A 15,473-nucleotide genomic window follows, 5' to 3' on the forward strand; every position below is an offset into this window, starting at 1 on the left:
CGGTCCACACATTGGGATTGTTGATATGCTTCTTAAATGTTTTAAAGTTTTATTGATACATTATTACATACCATAGAATTTACCCATTTAAAAGAGTACAATAGTTTTTAGTATATATAGAGTGTACTTACACAGTCATACATTCATCACCACAATTTTAGAACACTTTCATCCCCCCAAAAGTATCCTCCTTCCCTTTGCCATCATGCCCCAAATCTTCCACCTGCCCATATCTACTTCCTGTCTCTATGGATTTGCTATTCTGGACATTACATATAAATAGAGTCATACAATATGTGGTCCTTTGTGACTGACTGGCTTCTTTTACTAAACATGTTTTCAAGATTCATCTGTGTTGTGTGTTGTAGCATGTATCCATACTTCCTTTCTTTTTATTGCCAAATAATATTCCAGTGTGTGGATATACTACATTTTGCTTACCCATTCATTAGTTGATAAACATTTGCATTGTTTCTGTTTTTTATTATTATGAATAATGCTGCTGTGAATATTTTTGTGCAAGTTTTTGGTGTGAATTCTTAAATATCTTTTGATTATGTTTCCTCTGTGTGTGTGAGCGTGCTTACTTGCAACTTATTTGCTGAAGAAACTTGTGTTTATCCCATAGTTTTTCACAATCTGGATTTTGTTAGTTGCGTTTACAAGGTGTGGTTTTGACATGCTGTCCTTTGTATTTCCTGTTCCTTTATAGCTGGATGTAGGGATTGGGCAGCAAGACCACTCCACCATTGGTGTGGGATACTTCTAACAGAAGGCACATAGTGTCTGGTTGTCTCTTTCTTAGAAAGTTAGTGGTCCTTTATGCTCCATGCCTCAATCATTTCATTCATTAGAGGTTGCAAAATGCTGATATTCTAAAAAAATTAAGGACGTTACATACAGCAATAAAAAGGAACAAATGTTGATATATTTACAACTTTGATGGATCTCAAGGGCATTTTGCTGAGTGAGAAAACCCAGTCTCAAAGGTCATGCACTGTATGGTTCCATTTATGTAACATCCTCAAAATGACAAAATTACAGAGGTGGAAAATGGACTAGTAATTGCCAGGTGTTAAAGATACTATGATAGACAGGTGGTAGGTGTGACTTAAGAGGTACCATGAAGGCAATCTCTGTGGCAATGGAATAGTTCTGCATCCTGTGGGTAAAACTGTAATATTTCCAGAATATCTCGCCTGGCCTTAGTACATCTGCATATCAATAGGCATTCAGAGGTGGAAAGAAGTATGGCTTTAGTGCATTTGCATCATTCCTCAGGGGTGGAGAGAAGTTCATCTCCATATCAATGGATAATTACCTGGGCAAAGAGAGTGAGAGGTGAGGGGGGTGCGGTTTTACTTCTGCTGGAGCAGGAAAGAGAGATGGCCTGGGACTGCAGTCTTTGAGCAGTACATGGATTTTAAACTTTATTTCTCCCTTTGACTGATTTTGGTTTTTAGAGGTATTTTGCCGGGGGATTTCCTCTCCCCGGACTTACAGTCCTGATTGCAGTGGTGGTTACAGGAATCTGCACATGTGATTCTACTATATACATACACTGTACCATCAGTTTCCTGGTTTTGTTTTATTTCCATTACTATGTAAGATGTAACCACTGGGGGAAACTGGATGAAGGCACAATGGAACTTTCAGTACCATTTTTGCTACTTCCTGTGAATCTGTAAATATTTTAAAAATAATGTGTAAAACGGAACGTTTATAGAACCTCATATGTAGTATCAATCCACCTATGTAAAAAAATGAAGTTATTATTAATTTTATATATGATGTGCAGGTTAAGGGTTGATTGTCAGACTGTATTCTTAACCACGTCATACCGAATGTATATTTACATTAAAGAGTTTAGACAGACGCACACCTTTGGTTATGTGGTTATTCCTGGGAAGGTAGAATTAGGGAAGGGACTTTAATTTACAGCTTTATAGGTTTCTATATTGACTAATTTATAACAAACATATGTTACTTTTATAATTAGACAAAAATATTAAAAACTTTTATCATTTTGGAAGAAAAAAAGGTGAAACCCTCCTCCAGGCCCTAACGATGGATCTATCTACATTAGTCACAACATATTCTGAGAGGGAAAGCTTGGCGTGGGGGGCGTCCTTTCCCCGCCCTACTCAGTTCTCTCTGCCCATTCTGCTTCCTTTGGTCCCAACCGTCCCTCTAAATCCATGTGGATGTGGATTGCAGGTGGGGCTGGTTCCGGTTGGTTACCGCCCCGGGAGGGCGGCACCTGCCCCGGGAGTGCTCGGGTCGATGTCTGCGCGGAGGCCGTTTGCTGCAGAGGCTGCCTTCTGGCTCGCGGCAGAAGCTTCTTAAAACCAGCCCCGCCTCTCCAGTCCCTGTGCCTGTTTCCCATTAGCTGACTTTTATTGGAACAAGAACCTTTCCAAAGCAATGCTTCTAGGGCATCGGTAAAAATAGACGTTTAAAAAGTGATAACGTTCTCGCGGAGCTTCGCCGCCAAGCCCCTATTCTTTCCCAAGAGCAGTGCTCATGTTACAAGGTCGTGAGACTACAGCATTAAAGGTCACCTGCTTTCTCGTTTAAACAGGATCGACTTCAACCAAGAGTTAATAGAGGGAAATCTGCACTGCCATGATCTGGACCGGGCACAATTTGCCTGAAGCCGTTGGTATGTTCTCAGTTCATTTTCCTTACCCACTGAGAGGGACGGAAGGCAGCAGCAATGCCCTTAAAATCAGTGGAGTGATTGAGCCAACCCAATTGGAGACACACATTTTTTTCTATTTCTTTGTTGTTTGTTTTTAATAACAAAAGGAAATCATGCTTATTATTTTAAAATGTAAATAATGTAGGAGTATGTAAAGCAAAATATGAAAAGACCTTCCCTTCCTGTTGCCCATGCAATCCCCCAGGGATAAATAAATAATCACTTGTTAAAAATTTGATCTTCATCCGACTACATCTTTTCCCATGCATTCTGACACATATACACACACATACACACACGACCAAAATTTCATAATTTAAAACAACTTCTATTGAGATAGAACTTAGAATAAATTGCACCAATCTCAAGTACACAGCTCCAAGAATTTTTATATATGGATACATTGAGATTTTTTTTAACCCACAAAAATGGAATTATATCAACCACATTTCACAGCAGTTGCTTTTTTTTTAACTCAACAATATTGTGAGTTCTTCCATAGTGGGACTTACGGATCTAACTCATTTATTTTCCTGGTGGCATAGTATCCCATAGTATGAATTACAACAGCATTCTAATTCAACTTTCCCAACTGATGAATAGATTGTATCCAATTTTTTGCTATTACATGTTATTAGATTTTAAAACTTTAAAACTTTTTTCTTCACGTAAGAATAATACACGTTCATTGTTCGTTATGCTTCAGAAGATTGGAGACTGTTGAGAATTAGGCTTGGGGTTCATTAATGATTGTGTATTGAGTCTCCTATACAGAACTTTATTGTTGTTAACAACCATTTGATCAATAAATATGAGAGATGCCCTCTCAAAAAAAAAAGAATAATACACATTCAGCCTAAAACATTCAACATTTCAGAAATATATGGCTCAGAAAGCAAAAGTCCTTCATAATCCCCTCAGATAACCACCAAGTACAGATGTTATTCTATGCATACATCACGTTTATCACCTATACCGTGTAGTCTGTATACACTGTTGGAAACACAATCAGGGTCACTATACATCTTGTTTGCTGCTGAAGCCATTGGATTTTGAATTCTGGGTCCTCATCTTACCAACAGTGACGAGGCTGAGCCCTTTTAAGCTATAGACTATGAGAACCACCAAATCATCAGAAATAGGGACTTCACTTTCTGTCTACACTGCTCTGCCACCCATTCTGCCTCTTTGTTCTTAGATCTTCCTCTTACCCTTCCTGGCAAACCCCTCACCTCCCATCCTGTCCTCTCCAAGGGCCCCATACTCCTCTGGAACTCGGAGTCCTTTTCTATTTTTATCTTTACAAATTCCCTCCCCCCTCATACACACATAATAAATACATGCCTTGTCCACATCCTTTGCTATATAAATCACTTTTCCAGATAGGAAAGTCCTTTATTTAAGCAGCAGGCTTAATAACTAACAGACACATTTTTAAATTGCTTAACCTTTCCATTTGAATAATACCAAATAATAAGGATTAACAAATTTGGTTGACAACTTGTATATGCATAGACTTCCAGTCAAGAGTGCCTTATCTTCCCACCTTCTCTCCAGGATACAGAGGGAGGTTGGGGGACTATCTTCAGATTGAATGGCATGCTGTTTGTTTTCCAGGCCAAAAGCTCCCAAGATTCCCACCACATGGAGTGTGGGCTAAGCCTACTGGAAGTGATCTGCCCTTTGCTGGTGCACTCTTATCCTGGCCACAAGGTCCAGGGGAAAGAGAAGTGGTTGAGGGCTCTGGAAACCCCAAACAGGACACCAATCCCAGTTTCATAGAGACTGAGCTTCAGACTTTATTCAAGGGCAAAAGTTTGGCTGGGACCAAATACCACTTTTCTCAGAAAAACTTATCGTCATCATCATCATCATAGCTAATAATCGATGAACACTTCTTTCAAGCCAGAAGCTTCAGACATACCTTTTATTATTTAATCTGACAATGCTATGAAGATGCTGACACTATCCCCTGTTACTAATGAGAAAAACTGAGTTTCAAGAAGTCAGGTATCTTTTGCAAACTTCACACTATGAGTTAATAGCAGAGTAGGGCTTGGACCCACTGAGTATAAAGCCATCGTTCTAAATTACTGTCCCTGTACCACACTACCTCTCTGCACCACTGACCTCAGTAAGTGAAGAAGTGTAAGTGTGCACAACCATCTCCTCCTTTTGGACTATTTCACCGGGAGGAAGTCCACAATTGCACAATGATATCTTTAAGGGCAGAGTAGGGATAGTATTTCTCCTTTCTTTGAGCCTCTCTACACTAGGCTTAGAGTGTTGTTCTGACAAAAAATCTTGGAATATCTGGAGTGATTTTGTTTTTTTTTTAATGAAACTGCTGTCTTATCCAACAACTTGTGAATATAAAGGTTTTCTTGAGCTGCTCATTATTCAGCCATTCATGAATTTATTTATTTATTTGATAAGCCAGGCTCTGAGGATTAACACACAAAAGAGACATATATGCTCTCCAGAAACTAACAGTCTACTGACTGAGACAGCTGTCTAACAATTACAGTAAAGTGTGATCAATCACTGATGGCAGGACTCTTAAGAGCACCTACCCTAGTCTGAGGTGACTGGTCAGGAAAGCGTCCTGAAAGATGACTTTTAGACTACCAGCAAAGTATTATAGGAATAAGGTGGCAAAGTTAGTATCATTTCTTTACTCAGCCATTCCTATGAGGTAAGAAAGGGTATGGGGCTGACCCCAACAATTGTAGGCAGAACACACCCCAAATTGTATATAATAAGAGAGAGTGGTGCACAAAAAGAATGTAAAATTGAGTACAATTCCTTTGATAAACGATTGTTCTGATTTTTTACCTTGAAAAGCTACTTCAAACTCACAAAGTCTCACTTTTCAATGGAAGAGATTAGTCTCTAATAGATAACCTCTAATAACCTCTAATGCTGGTACTATCTGAAAGAGTTTGGGATGTTTGGGGACAATCTTATGTTTTAAAACTACTCTGCAGAAGGGACCAGCAGTTATCAAAGGAAATGTGCTAGGGAGGGTGGGTGAGGTGGGAGGGAGCAGGGGATTAAGGGGCATTATAATCAGCACTCACAATACAGGTAGGTCACAGGGAAGGCAGTACAGCACAGAGAAGACAAGTAATGACTCTAAAACATCTTACTACGCTGATGAACAGTGATTGCAATGGGGTGGGGGGGACTTGATAATATGGGTGAATGCTGAAACCACAATGTTGCTTATGTAAAACTTCATAAGATTGTATATCAATGATATCTTAATTTAAAATTAATTAATTAATTAAAATAAAATACATGAGGCATAGGGATGAAAAGTACAGCATAGGGAATGTACCCAGGAATACTGTCATAATATTTTGTATGTTGACAGGCAGTAATTATACTTATTGTGGTGAGCATTTCATAATGTATCTAATTATTAAATCACTATGTTGTACACCTGAGACTAATATAATACTGTATATCAACTATACTTCAATTTTTTAAATTTTTAATAAAATGTTAACCTTTTAGTTAAAAAAAAAAAAACTAAACCACTTGTTTTTATTCATTCGTCTAATGATGACACTTAGGTTGCTTCCATACCTTGACTATTGTAAATAATGCAGAGGCAGACATAGGGGTACACATATCTTTTCAAATCAGGGATCTTGTTTTCTTCAGGTAAATTCTTAGAAGTGAAATTACTGGGTCAAATGGTATTTCTATTTTCAGTTTTTTGAAGAACCTCTATATTGCTTTCCCTAGTGGTTGTACAATTTACCTTCCCACCAACATAGGAGGATTCCCATTTCTCCAACACTTATAATTTCTTGCCTTTTGGATAGTGGCCATTCTAATTAGTGTGAGGTGATATGCCATTGTGGTTTTGATTTGCATTTCACTGATGATTAGTGATGTGGAGTATCTTTTCATGTGCGTGTTGGACATCTGTATTTCTTCTTTGGAAAAATGTCTCTTCAGGTCCTCTGCCCATTTTTTTAATTGGGTCATTCAATTTTTTGGTGTTGAGGCATTTGACTTCTTTATATTTTAGATGTTAACCCCTTATTGGATAAATTGTTTATGAGGATATTCTCCCATACTGTAGGTTGCCTTTTTGTTCTGCTGATGGTGTCCTTTGCTGTATCGGTTTTTTGTTTAATATAGTCCCAATTGTTCATTTTCTATTTTGTTTTGCTTGCCCAAGGAGATGTGTCGAGGAAAAAATTCATCATGCTTATGTTCCAAGATGTTTTTGCCTATGTTTTCTTCTAAGAGTTTTATGTTTTCATATTTTACATTCAGGTCTTTGATCTATTTGGAGTTTACTGTTGTGTATGGAGTTAGGCAGTAATCCAGTTTCATTCTCTTGAATGTACCTGTCCAGTTTTCCCAACACCAGTTATTGAAGAGACTATCTTTCCCCCATTGTATATTCATGGCTCCTTTATCATATATTAATTGACCATATATGCCTGGGTTTATATCTGGGCTCTCTATTGTGTTCCCTTTCTCTATGAGTCTGTTCTTGTGCCAGTACCATACTGTTTTGATTACTATAGTTTGTAGTAGAGCTTGAAGTAAGGGAGCATAATACCCTTAGCTTTGCCTCTCTTTCTTAGGATTGCTTTGGCTATTTGGGGTCTTTTGTAGTTCCATATGAATTTTAGAACTATTTGTTCTAGTTCATTGAAAAATGCCATTGGTATTTTGATAGGGATTGCATTGAATCTGTAAATTGCTTTGGGCAGGATGGTCACTTTGACAATATCAATTCTTCCTATCCATAAGCATGGGATAGATTTCCATTAATTTGTGTCTTCTTTAATTTCTCTCATGAGTGTCTTATAGTTTTCAGGGTATAGGTCTTTCACCTCCTTGGTTAGGTTTATTCCTAGGTATTTTATTCTTTTTGATGCAATTATAAATGGAATTGCTTTCCTGATTTCTTTCTGCTAGTTCATTATTAGTACATAGGAACACAACAGATTTCTGTGTATTAATTTTGTATCCTCCAACTTTGCTGAATCCAGTTATTAGTTCTAATTGGTTTTTTTTTGGTGGAGTCTTTAGGATTTTCTATGTATAATATCATGTCATCTGCAAATAGTGACCATTTAACTTCTTCCTTGCCAATTTGGATGCCTTTTATCTCTTTGTGTTGTCTGCTGTGGCTAGGACCTCCACTACTATGTTGAATATGTCTTGCTCCTGATCTAAGAAGAAAAGCTTCCAACTTTTCACCATTAAGTATATGATGTTAGCTGTAGATTTGTCATATATGGCCTTTATTATATTGAGGTACGTATCCTCCATACCATTTTGATGAGAGTTTTTACCATGAATGGATGTTGAATTTTGTCAAATGCTTTTTTAGCATCTATTGAGATGATCATGTGATTTTTATCCTTCATTAATGTTGTGCATATCGATTGATTTATGAATATTATACCATCTTTGCATCCCTGAAATAAATCCCACTTGGTCATAATGGATGATCCTTTTGATATATTTTTTAATTTAGTGTGCTAATATTTTGATGAGGACTTTTGCATCTATATTCATTAGGGAAATTGGTCTATAATTTTCTTTTTTTGTAGTGTCTTTGTCTGGTTTTGGTTTTAGAATAATGCTGACCTCATGGAATGAGTTTGGAAGTATTCTCTCCTCTTCTACTTTTTGAAATACTTAAAGACGGATGGGCATTAGCTCTTTAAATGTTTGGTAAAATTCAGCTGTGAAGCCATCTTGTCCTGGAAATTCAGTGGGAGTTTTTGATTGACCAGTTCAACTTTACTGCTGGTAATTGGACTGTTCATATTTTCTGTTTCTTCCTGGGTCAACCTTGAAGGTTGTATTTTTCTAGGAATTTGTCCATTTCTTCTAGGTTGTCCAATTTTTTGGAGATGTATGTTTAATTTTACAAGATATTACCAAATAGTTCTCTAAACTGGTTGCACCATTTTACACTCACCTGCCATGTATGAGAGTTCCAACTGCTGTACTTTCCTGAAATCACTTATTGTTGTCAATGTTTTCAATTTTAGTCATTCCAGTAGGTATGAAATGGTATCTTATTATGATTTTAATTTGCATTTCTCTGATGACTGATTAATTCCAGGTCTTTGTAAATAACCCTTGGTCAAAGAATAAATCACAAGGAAAATTAGACACTATTTTAACTGAATGAAAATTAAAACAAAGCTGTGGATGCAGCAAAAACAATGTGCTTTTCATGCTTTATTAGAAAGTACTTATATTAGAGAAAAGGAGAAGTATAAAATCAGTGATCTAAGCTACTATTTTAAGAAGGTAGAAAAAGAATAAATTATATCCAAAATAAGCAGGAGAAAGAAAATTATAAAAATAAGAGCAGAAATCAATAAAATATAAAATAGACAAACAGAGAAAATACAAGGTCAAAGTTGGTTCTTTGGAAGGATTAATAACATTGATAAATCAAGAGCAAGAGTTATCAAGAAAAAAATAGAGAAAACACAAAAACCCAACATTAGGCACACAAAAAAGGACATTATTATAGATGCTACAGGTAGAGAAAAAATAAGATGATATTATGAATAACTATATTTTAATGGACAACTTAAATGGATAATTTCCTTTGTCCAAAATAGAGAAAACACAAATTGTCGCAAGGGACACAAGAAGAAAAAAAATCTAAACTGCCTCATACTTACTAAAGAAATTCAACTTATTATCAGACTCTTTCTGCGAAGGATACTCCAGGACCAGATGGTTTCACTGGTGAATTTTATCAAACATTTACTTAAGAAGAAAAAAATAACAATCTTACACAAATCTTTCAGAACACTGAGGGAATAGTTCTAAATTTACTTTATGAGGCCAAAATAATCTTGATATGAAAACTTGATAAAGGTATTTAAGAAAATTATAATCAATATTTCTCATGAACATGTATGCAAAAATCTGATTACTCATTGATGCAGCAACTTCACTTCTAGTTTATCCTAAAGAAGCACTCTTAGAGTTGTACAAAGATTAACTACAGGACAATATTTTTAATAATAAAAATTGGAAAGAAACATCCCCTGAAGTGTGACCAGTTAAATAAACATGGTACATTTATATGATAGGATATGTTACCATCAAAATATGATAGAAATTTGTATTGACACAGGAAAATTCATTATATATTGTTTATTTTTGAAATAGATTACCTAAGATTTCAGTTGCTCTCACCACACACACAGAAAAAGTGAGGCAAGAGATGTAAATCTTGATTGTTGTGACCATTTCACTGTTTATGTATATCAAATAATGTTAAATATATACAATTTGTATTTATATTTTATTTATATTTGTATTTTTTAAGAAGGGTCGATTGCCAAATAGTATTATGGCACAATCCTATTTTTTAAAAGAAAAATATGTATTTTATGTAAGGAAAAGACTGGAAGAACATAAACTAAATGTCAAAAACAGCTAATCCTTGGATGATAAAGACTGTGTTTGACTTTTATTTCCTTTTGCTTATCTGCATTTTTGGCAACAAATATTAATTGCTTGTCTAACACAAAAAGTTATTGTTGAAGAAAAACTTTAAAAATCTGACCAATGAGAAATAAATCTCTCCCATCACATTTCTTGGGAAGAAACGATTTGGGGCTGTGGAATGCTCCTCTTCACCTCCAACCTCAAACATACCCACTCTGAATAACTAGATACAATTTTTCCTACCTTTGACTCACTGGGTCCACGGTGGCTCTGCCATTTTGGTCCAACCTTCTCTACTCTGTGAGGCAGTGTTTAAGTTTTGCCACTGGCCTCTTGTGTGAGTTTTGGCAAAATCCTCCATTGGAAGCTTCAGTTTCTCCTCTCTAAATTTGGGAGTTAGAATCAATGGTTCCAGACTTTAGAATCAGAAAACCTCAGGGTGAATTGAGAATGTGGGCATCACCACCCACGAAAATATTCTGTACTACTATACTGTGTGTCTCCAGCCAAATAATAAAACACCTTCCAGCCCAGGCCTGGTCTTGTATTCCACTGGCACTGGTGTGGGGCTTAACACAGAGTAGTTGCCTAGTGAATTAGCTTTTTGCCTCCACCTCCTATGTAACAACTCCAGTATGTTTTCCAGGCTTGCTCCTGATGGTGATCTGACCCATAAGGTTGGTTTTAGCTACTGGATCACACACTGCAAGTTTTTTTTCTGCGGTAATTGGTGTTTGTAATAATTCACCAAGCAGAGCTTGGTCTGGCACCTTCCCTAAGACAGACATGCCAGTGGCTGAGAGACCTTCAAGTTGTCATTCAGCTGGGGCCTTTGTTGGAAAAGCAATCCCAGGGCTGCCCATGGCATGCTGGAGGAACCACGTTCCCGAAGGTGACCAGACTGTTAACCGTGGAGCTTCCGGAAAGGTTTCTGACAAGAATAATCGACTTCTGGGAACTCCCAGCTTTGCCCCTTTGTTGGCTGTGTGACCTTGGACAGGTCCCTTCCTTCTTCAGGCATGTTGCAATGGGCCTAAGTGGCTCCATCTGAGTCGGTCTATACTATGGGGAGGGTCAAGTGATCTGGCAAACAATTGCCTTTAAACGTTTATTGATATTCGATGACGCGGAGGCGGAGAACCAAGAGGAAGGGACTCTAGAGCAGCGGTCAACGACCATCAGCCGTCAGCCCCTCGCTCCCCACCCCATCCGAACCAAAGTCTCGCGAGACCTCCTCCTCGTACTCGGTGGCGTCATCCCCTCGGCGGCCGCGGTGGCGACGGCTACGGCGACGGCGACGGCGCGTAAGAAACTCACAGGGGCGGCCCGTATCCCTCCGCCGCTAGCGCGGTCCGGCCCTCCCTCCTCGGGCCCGCCAATCCCCGTGCCTCCCGACCTGTCCCTCGGCCTGGGCCCACCCCGCGCTCCGGCGGCCCCACCCCGGCGGCGCCGCCAGCTGCCCGCTCGTCCCTCCCTCAGTCCACCTGCAGCAGGCAGTCCCGCTGGCTGTCCAGTCTAGAGGCGCCGGTCGGCTGAGTCCTGGGCTTTTGCTCCCCGGCGGAGGGATTTGCGGCGGCCGAGGGGCGGTGCTGAGCTTAGAAAGAGGAGACAGCTACGGCGGCGGCGGTGGCGGCTGCGGCTGCTCGGGCGGCAGCGCGTAAAGGGGCCGCCGCCGGGTGATGCGGTGACCGCTGCGGCAGGCTCAGGAGCCGAGTGGGCCCCGGCCCTGAGTCGGTCCCGCCTGACCCGCGCTCCCGAGCTCCCTGTCTTCGGCCGACCCGCGATCACCGAGGCGGCCTCGCGTCCCCTCGCCCCTTCCCCTGTCCCTCCCCTGCCCCCGCCCCCGCCCCGGGGGCCACCGCCACCCGCCTCCCACGATGGCTTTGAAGAGAATCCACAAGGTAAGCGGCCGGGGGTCGACTGAGGGTTCCGGCCCCTGGGCGGGACAGCTGAGCAGGCTGCGGCCTGCACTTCCCGCCGTCGCCCCTGCCCGGCTTGCGGTCTTTTCAGACCCGGCTGCCGGGGATGGCCCCGGCACCCCACTCCCTGTGATGGCGCCCACGGAGGCTCCGGCGCGCGGCCCGCGCTTAGGCCGGAGGTGCGCTCGCTGGCCTCCTTTCTAGGCCCCGCGTGGTATGGAATCCCAGGGCCTGTTCCCGGCCTGGGACGCTTGCGCTAGAGGGCCATTGTCCGGGCCTCCCGGGAGGTGGGGCTGGGGCCTTGGGCGGCCCCCTCGACAGAGGTCGAAAGAGCTCCTCGCCCCATCTCTGCCGGTTCCCCAACTTGCCTTGCTTGGCTCCCTCCACTGAACCGCCCGAGCTTGGGGTCCCTGTTTCAGGCAGACGGAGGAAGCCGTTTTGTCCGATCGGCAAGTATTTCTTGAGTTTAGTTACCTTTTGGCGGCCACAGTTTCGGTCCATTCTACTCGTCCTGAAACTGTTAAGAGTAGGGAATGCAGAGGAAAAAAAACTTGACTCTCGAGGGAGGAGGGAAGTAGGGGGAGAAGCGTTTCATTCCTTGAGATTGCCAACTGTAGTCAGAAACTGACGCTCAGTTTTACAGGAATGGATTGAATAGAAAAACTGTTAAATTGACAGGGCTTAGAGGTATAGAAACTTGAACATTGAACACCTCTGGAGAAATTACACGGTGTCCTTTTTCAGTCTTTGCACAAAATGGATTTTAACCCTTTAGGTGATACGTTCAGGGAGACCCTTATAATTTGGAAGGGATTTTGCTAGATCTTTCCATTAGAAAATATTTATTTTTTTGCCCTTTAAGACGAAAGGTTATTTATTTATCTATATGTAGGTCTTATTTATACTGCTTCTAGAGTATGGGATTGGCTTAAAATTTAGGGTTTATTTCCCTCTAATATTATAACCTAGTGCCTTTCCCTGTCATGTTCTTTTCTTAGAAGTGGGGAAGCACCACTAGTGATTTTTGTTTGGTGTGTCACTTGGCTATCCAGAGAGGCTGTCTTAAACCACTGATTACTTACTGAGAAGTAGATCTTGGGATTACCCACTCTGAAGGATGATGGGAAGAGAACCGATTTTCACCTTGCCTTAAACTCAGTGAACATGTAGATTGTTGGACCTTTTAAACACCTCAGCTAAGAAGTTGGTCCTCATTTCATTCTTGATCCTTTGATGTAGAATTAATCCCAATAGTTACTGTAAATTAGGTTAGATCCTTATCAACTTCCTTGGAATTCTTTGATCTTTGAAAGTGAAAAAAGGCAAATTTTAGACAAGGTAAATCTTTTACTGAAATGAAGCAGGTTATTTGTTAAAAGAAGCTTGAATCTTAAGCAAAGATCTCTTAAAGAACTATTTAAGGGACAGGCACACAGTGAGGCATGGTCATCCCAGTAAAAATACATACGCATTTTCAAGGCTTTCAGGAGTACTAGGTTTGTACAGAATCTAATTGGGTAATTACCAGTATAAGATTATACTCATAGAAAATTGTGCAGTTATCTTAAAACCTGAAGAGTGAGTATAAAATGTTATAATGTACAGATCAAGAAATGTAGTTTTTAATCTCTGCATTGATTGATATGTTATAGAGATTTATTTTTAGAGAGGGAAATAGCACTCAAAGCCTGAATTTTAATTTTAGTGTACTTGCTCCCAGTAAAATGGTTTCTTTTGAGTTATTACATATTCCCTAGAATTTCTCTAAAATATACCTGCTCCCTTACAAAATTTTGAATAAGAAAAATCAAGTTTAGACAAAGACTATTTGAACTTTAACCATTCCCACTCCCACCTTCCAGTTCATAACCTAGAGCCCTCTTCAAAGTATGACTCAACTTCTGACACTGACAGTAATTAAAAAAATAAAAATTTTTAGTACTTGTAAATAAATTTTTTATACTAGTCAATAATATGTGAAAACAAACTGGTATTTTTTTTCCCCCATAACATTTTATATGATATCAACTTTAAGCTGAATACAGACTTACCTAGGTACCGGTAGGATCCATCCTATCTTACCCTTAATGGTAATAATATATCTACAATGGAATCCCCAAAAGACTTGGCTTATATAATCTTGGTCTTGAACCTCCCCAGTTATTCTCTGAAAAAGTTGTTCTACTTACACCCTTTCAGCTTTAGATATCATGAGCTGCATCTGTGTTCCAGTAAAATTTTAAGAATAAATACATTTGACGTGTAGCATCTTTAGGAATTCAGTATCTTGGTTTTTTGTCAGAGGGAAATAGTGTTCTGTGAATTTGACAGTCTTTTAAATGCCATGTCTCTTTTTGGGAAAAGCTTTTGATGGATTTTATGATACACACTTTAAGGTCTCCTGACCTCCCGTGCTCTACAGAGTGTACCACAGAAGGAGGGTCATTATAAGCATCCAGTATAGTTCTGTTGCAGGGATTGGGACCCTTTGGGTCTGTTTGTATCTATACCAACTGGTCCCAGCCTGTTAGTTTTGAGGTTTTCTGCTGACTTTATAGGTCTTCATCTTTAATTTTGATGCTTTGAGTGTTTCTAGCAGCACCACCCCCAGCCCTTCTCTAGTTGGCTGCATCTCATCTGTTGTGGGCTGGGAAACCAGATCAGGGAACTTATTAAAATTATGTCTAAAATAAGACCAAGTAGGCTCTGAGTGAAGAGGGCTTCATGTATTCTGTGAGCTGTGTGGCCTCTTTGGCTCATCAGAGACCTTTCTTGCTTCCTGTTTTTCTTGTGTTTTACAGATGGAGGAGGCTTTTTGGTGCCGTTATGCAGGGTTAACTTCTTTATTCTTGGATAAAAGGGTAAAACTTGAATATCTTGATTGTTTGAGAAGTTGCAGACAGACCAAAGTTAGAATACTAAAATCTCTTAACAGTAATAGTGCCTTGTACATTTTAGTGGTGTCCTGCTAGTTGTATTGTACATTTGGGATACGTAGCTTTAATGCCTGAATCATCACTAGATTTTTTTCCGCACTTTCAGCCTTCACACCTACCTCTTTTGTTTTGTTTCTTCTGTGTTTAGATAATTGGCTGGATATTTGTGCCTTACAGGATTTCTTTTTTTTTTAATAGAATAACCTATAGGTGAAAAATTACTAATGAAACTCTGGGTGCATGTATGGGCATGCAACATAAAAATACAATAGCACCTAAAGAACTTGAATCTTGGTTCCTGTGAAACTGCAAGTTGATGTGGTATTAATAAAAAATGAAAAAAAATGGTGTTTCTACAATATTTTTATGGCTTCTTTTAAGACCCTTCAAGACACAAAAAATGAAGTAAAAAAAAAAAATTTCAAACTCTAATAGCAGCGACTAAGTGAGCAAACA

General features: G+C 39.5%; 1 protein-coding gene across 4 annotated transcripts in view; it reads left to right on the forward strand.

Annotated features, from left to right (window-relative positions):
• The first annotated feature begins 11,904 nt into the window (after positions 1-11,904).
• The window catches only part of UBE2D2 (ubiquitin conjugating enzyme E2 D2), a 48,223-nt gene continuing 44,654 nt past the window's right edge, over positions 11,905-15,473 (forward strand). For 2 of the 4 annotated variants that reach the window (XM_037016407.2, XM_037016406.2), the window contains exon 1: positions 11,905-12,063. In XM_037016407.2, the coding sequence (XP_036872302.2) occupies positions 12,040-12,063 (24 nt within the window). In that variant the 5' untranslated portion in view covers positions 11,905-12,039. Of the gene's footprint in view, positions 12,064-14,882; positions 14,943-15,473 lie in introns of all 4 variants that reach the window. The other 2 variants (XM_037016405.2, XM_073221774.1) reach the window with 2 other exon arrangements.

This window comes from Manis javanica, chromosome 14 (assembly GCF_040802235.1).
Source record: "Manis javanica isolate MJ-LG chromosome 14, MJ_LKY, whole genome shotgun sequence".
Lineage (NCBI taxonomy): Eukaryota > Metazoa > Chordata > Mammalia > Pholidota > Manidae > Manis > Manis javanica.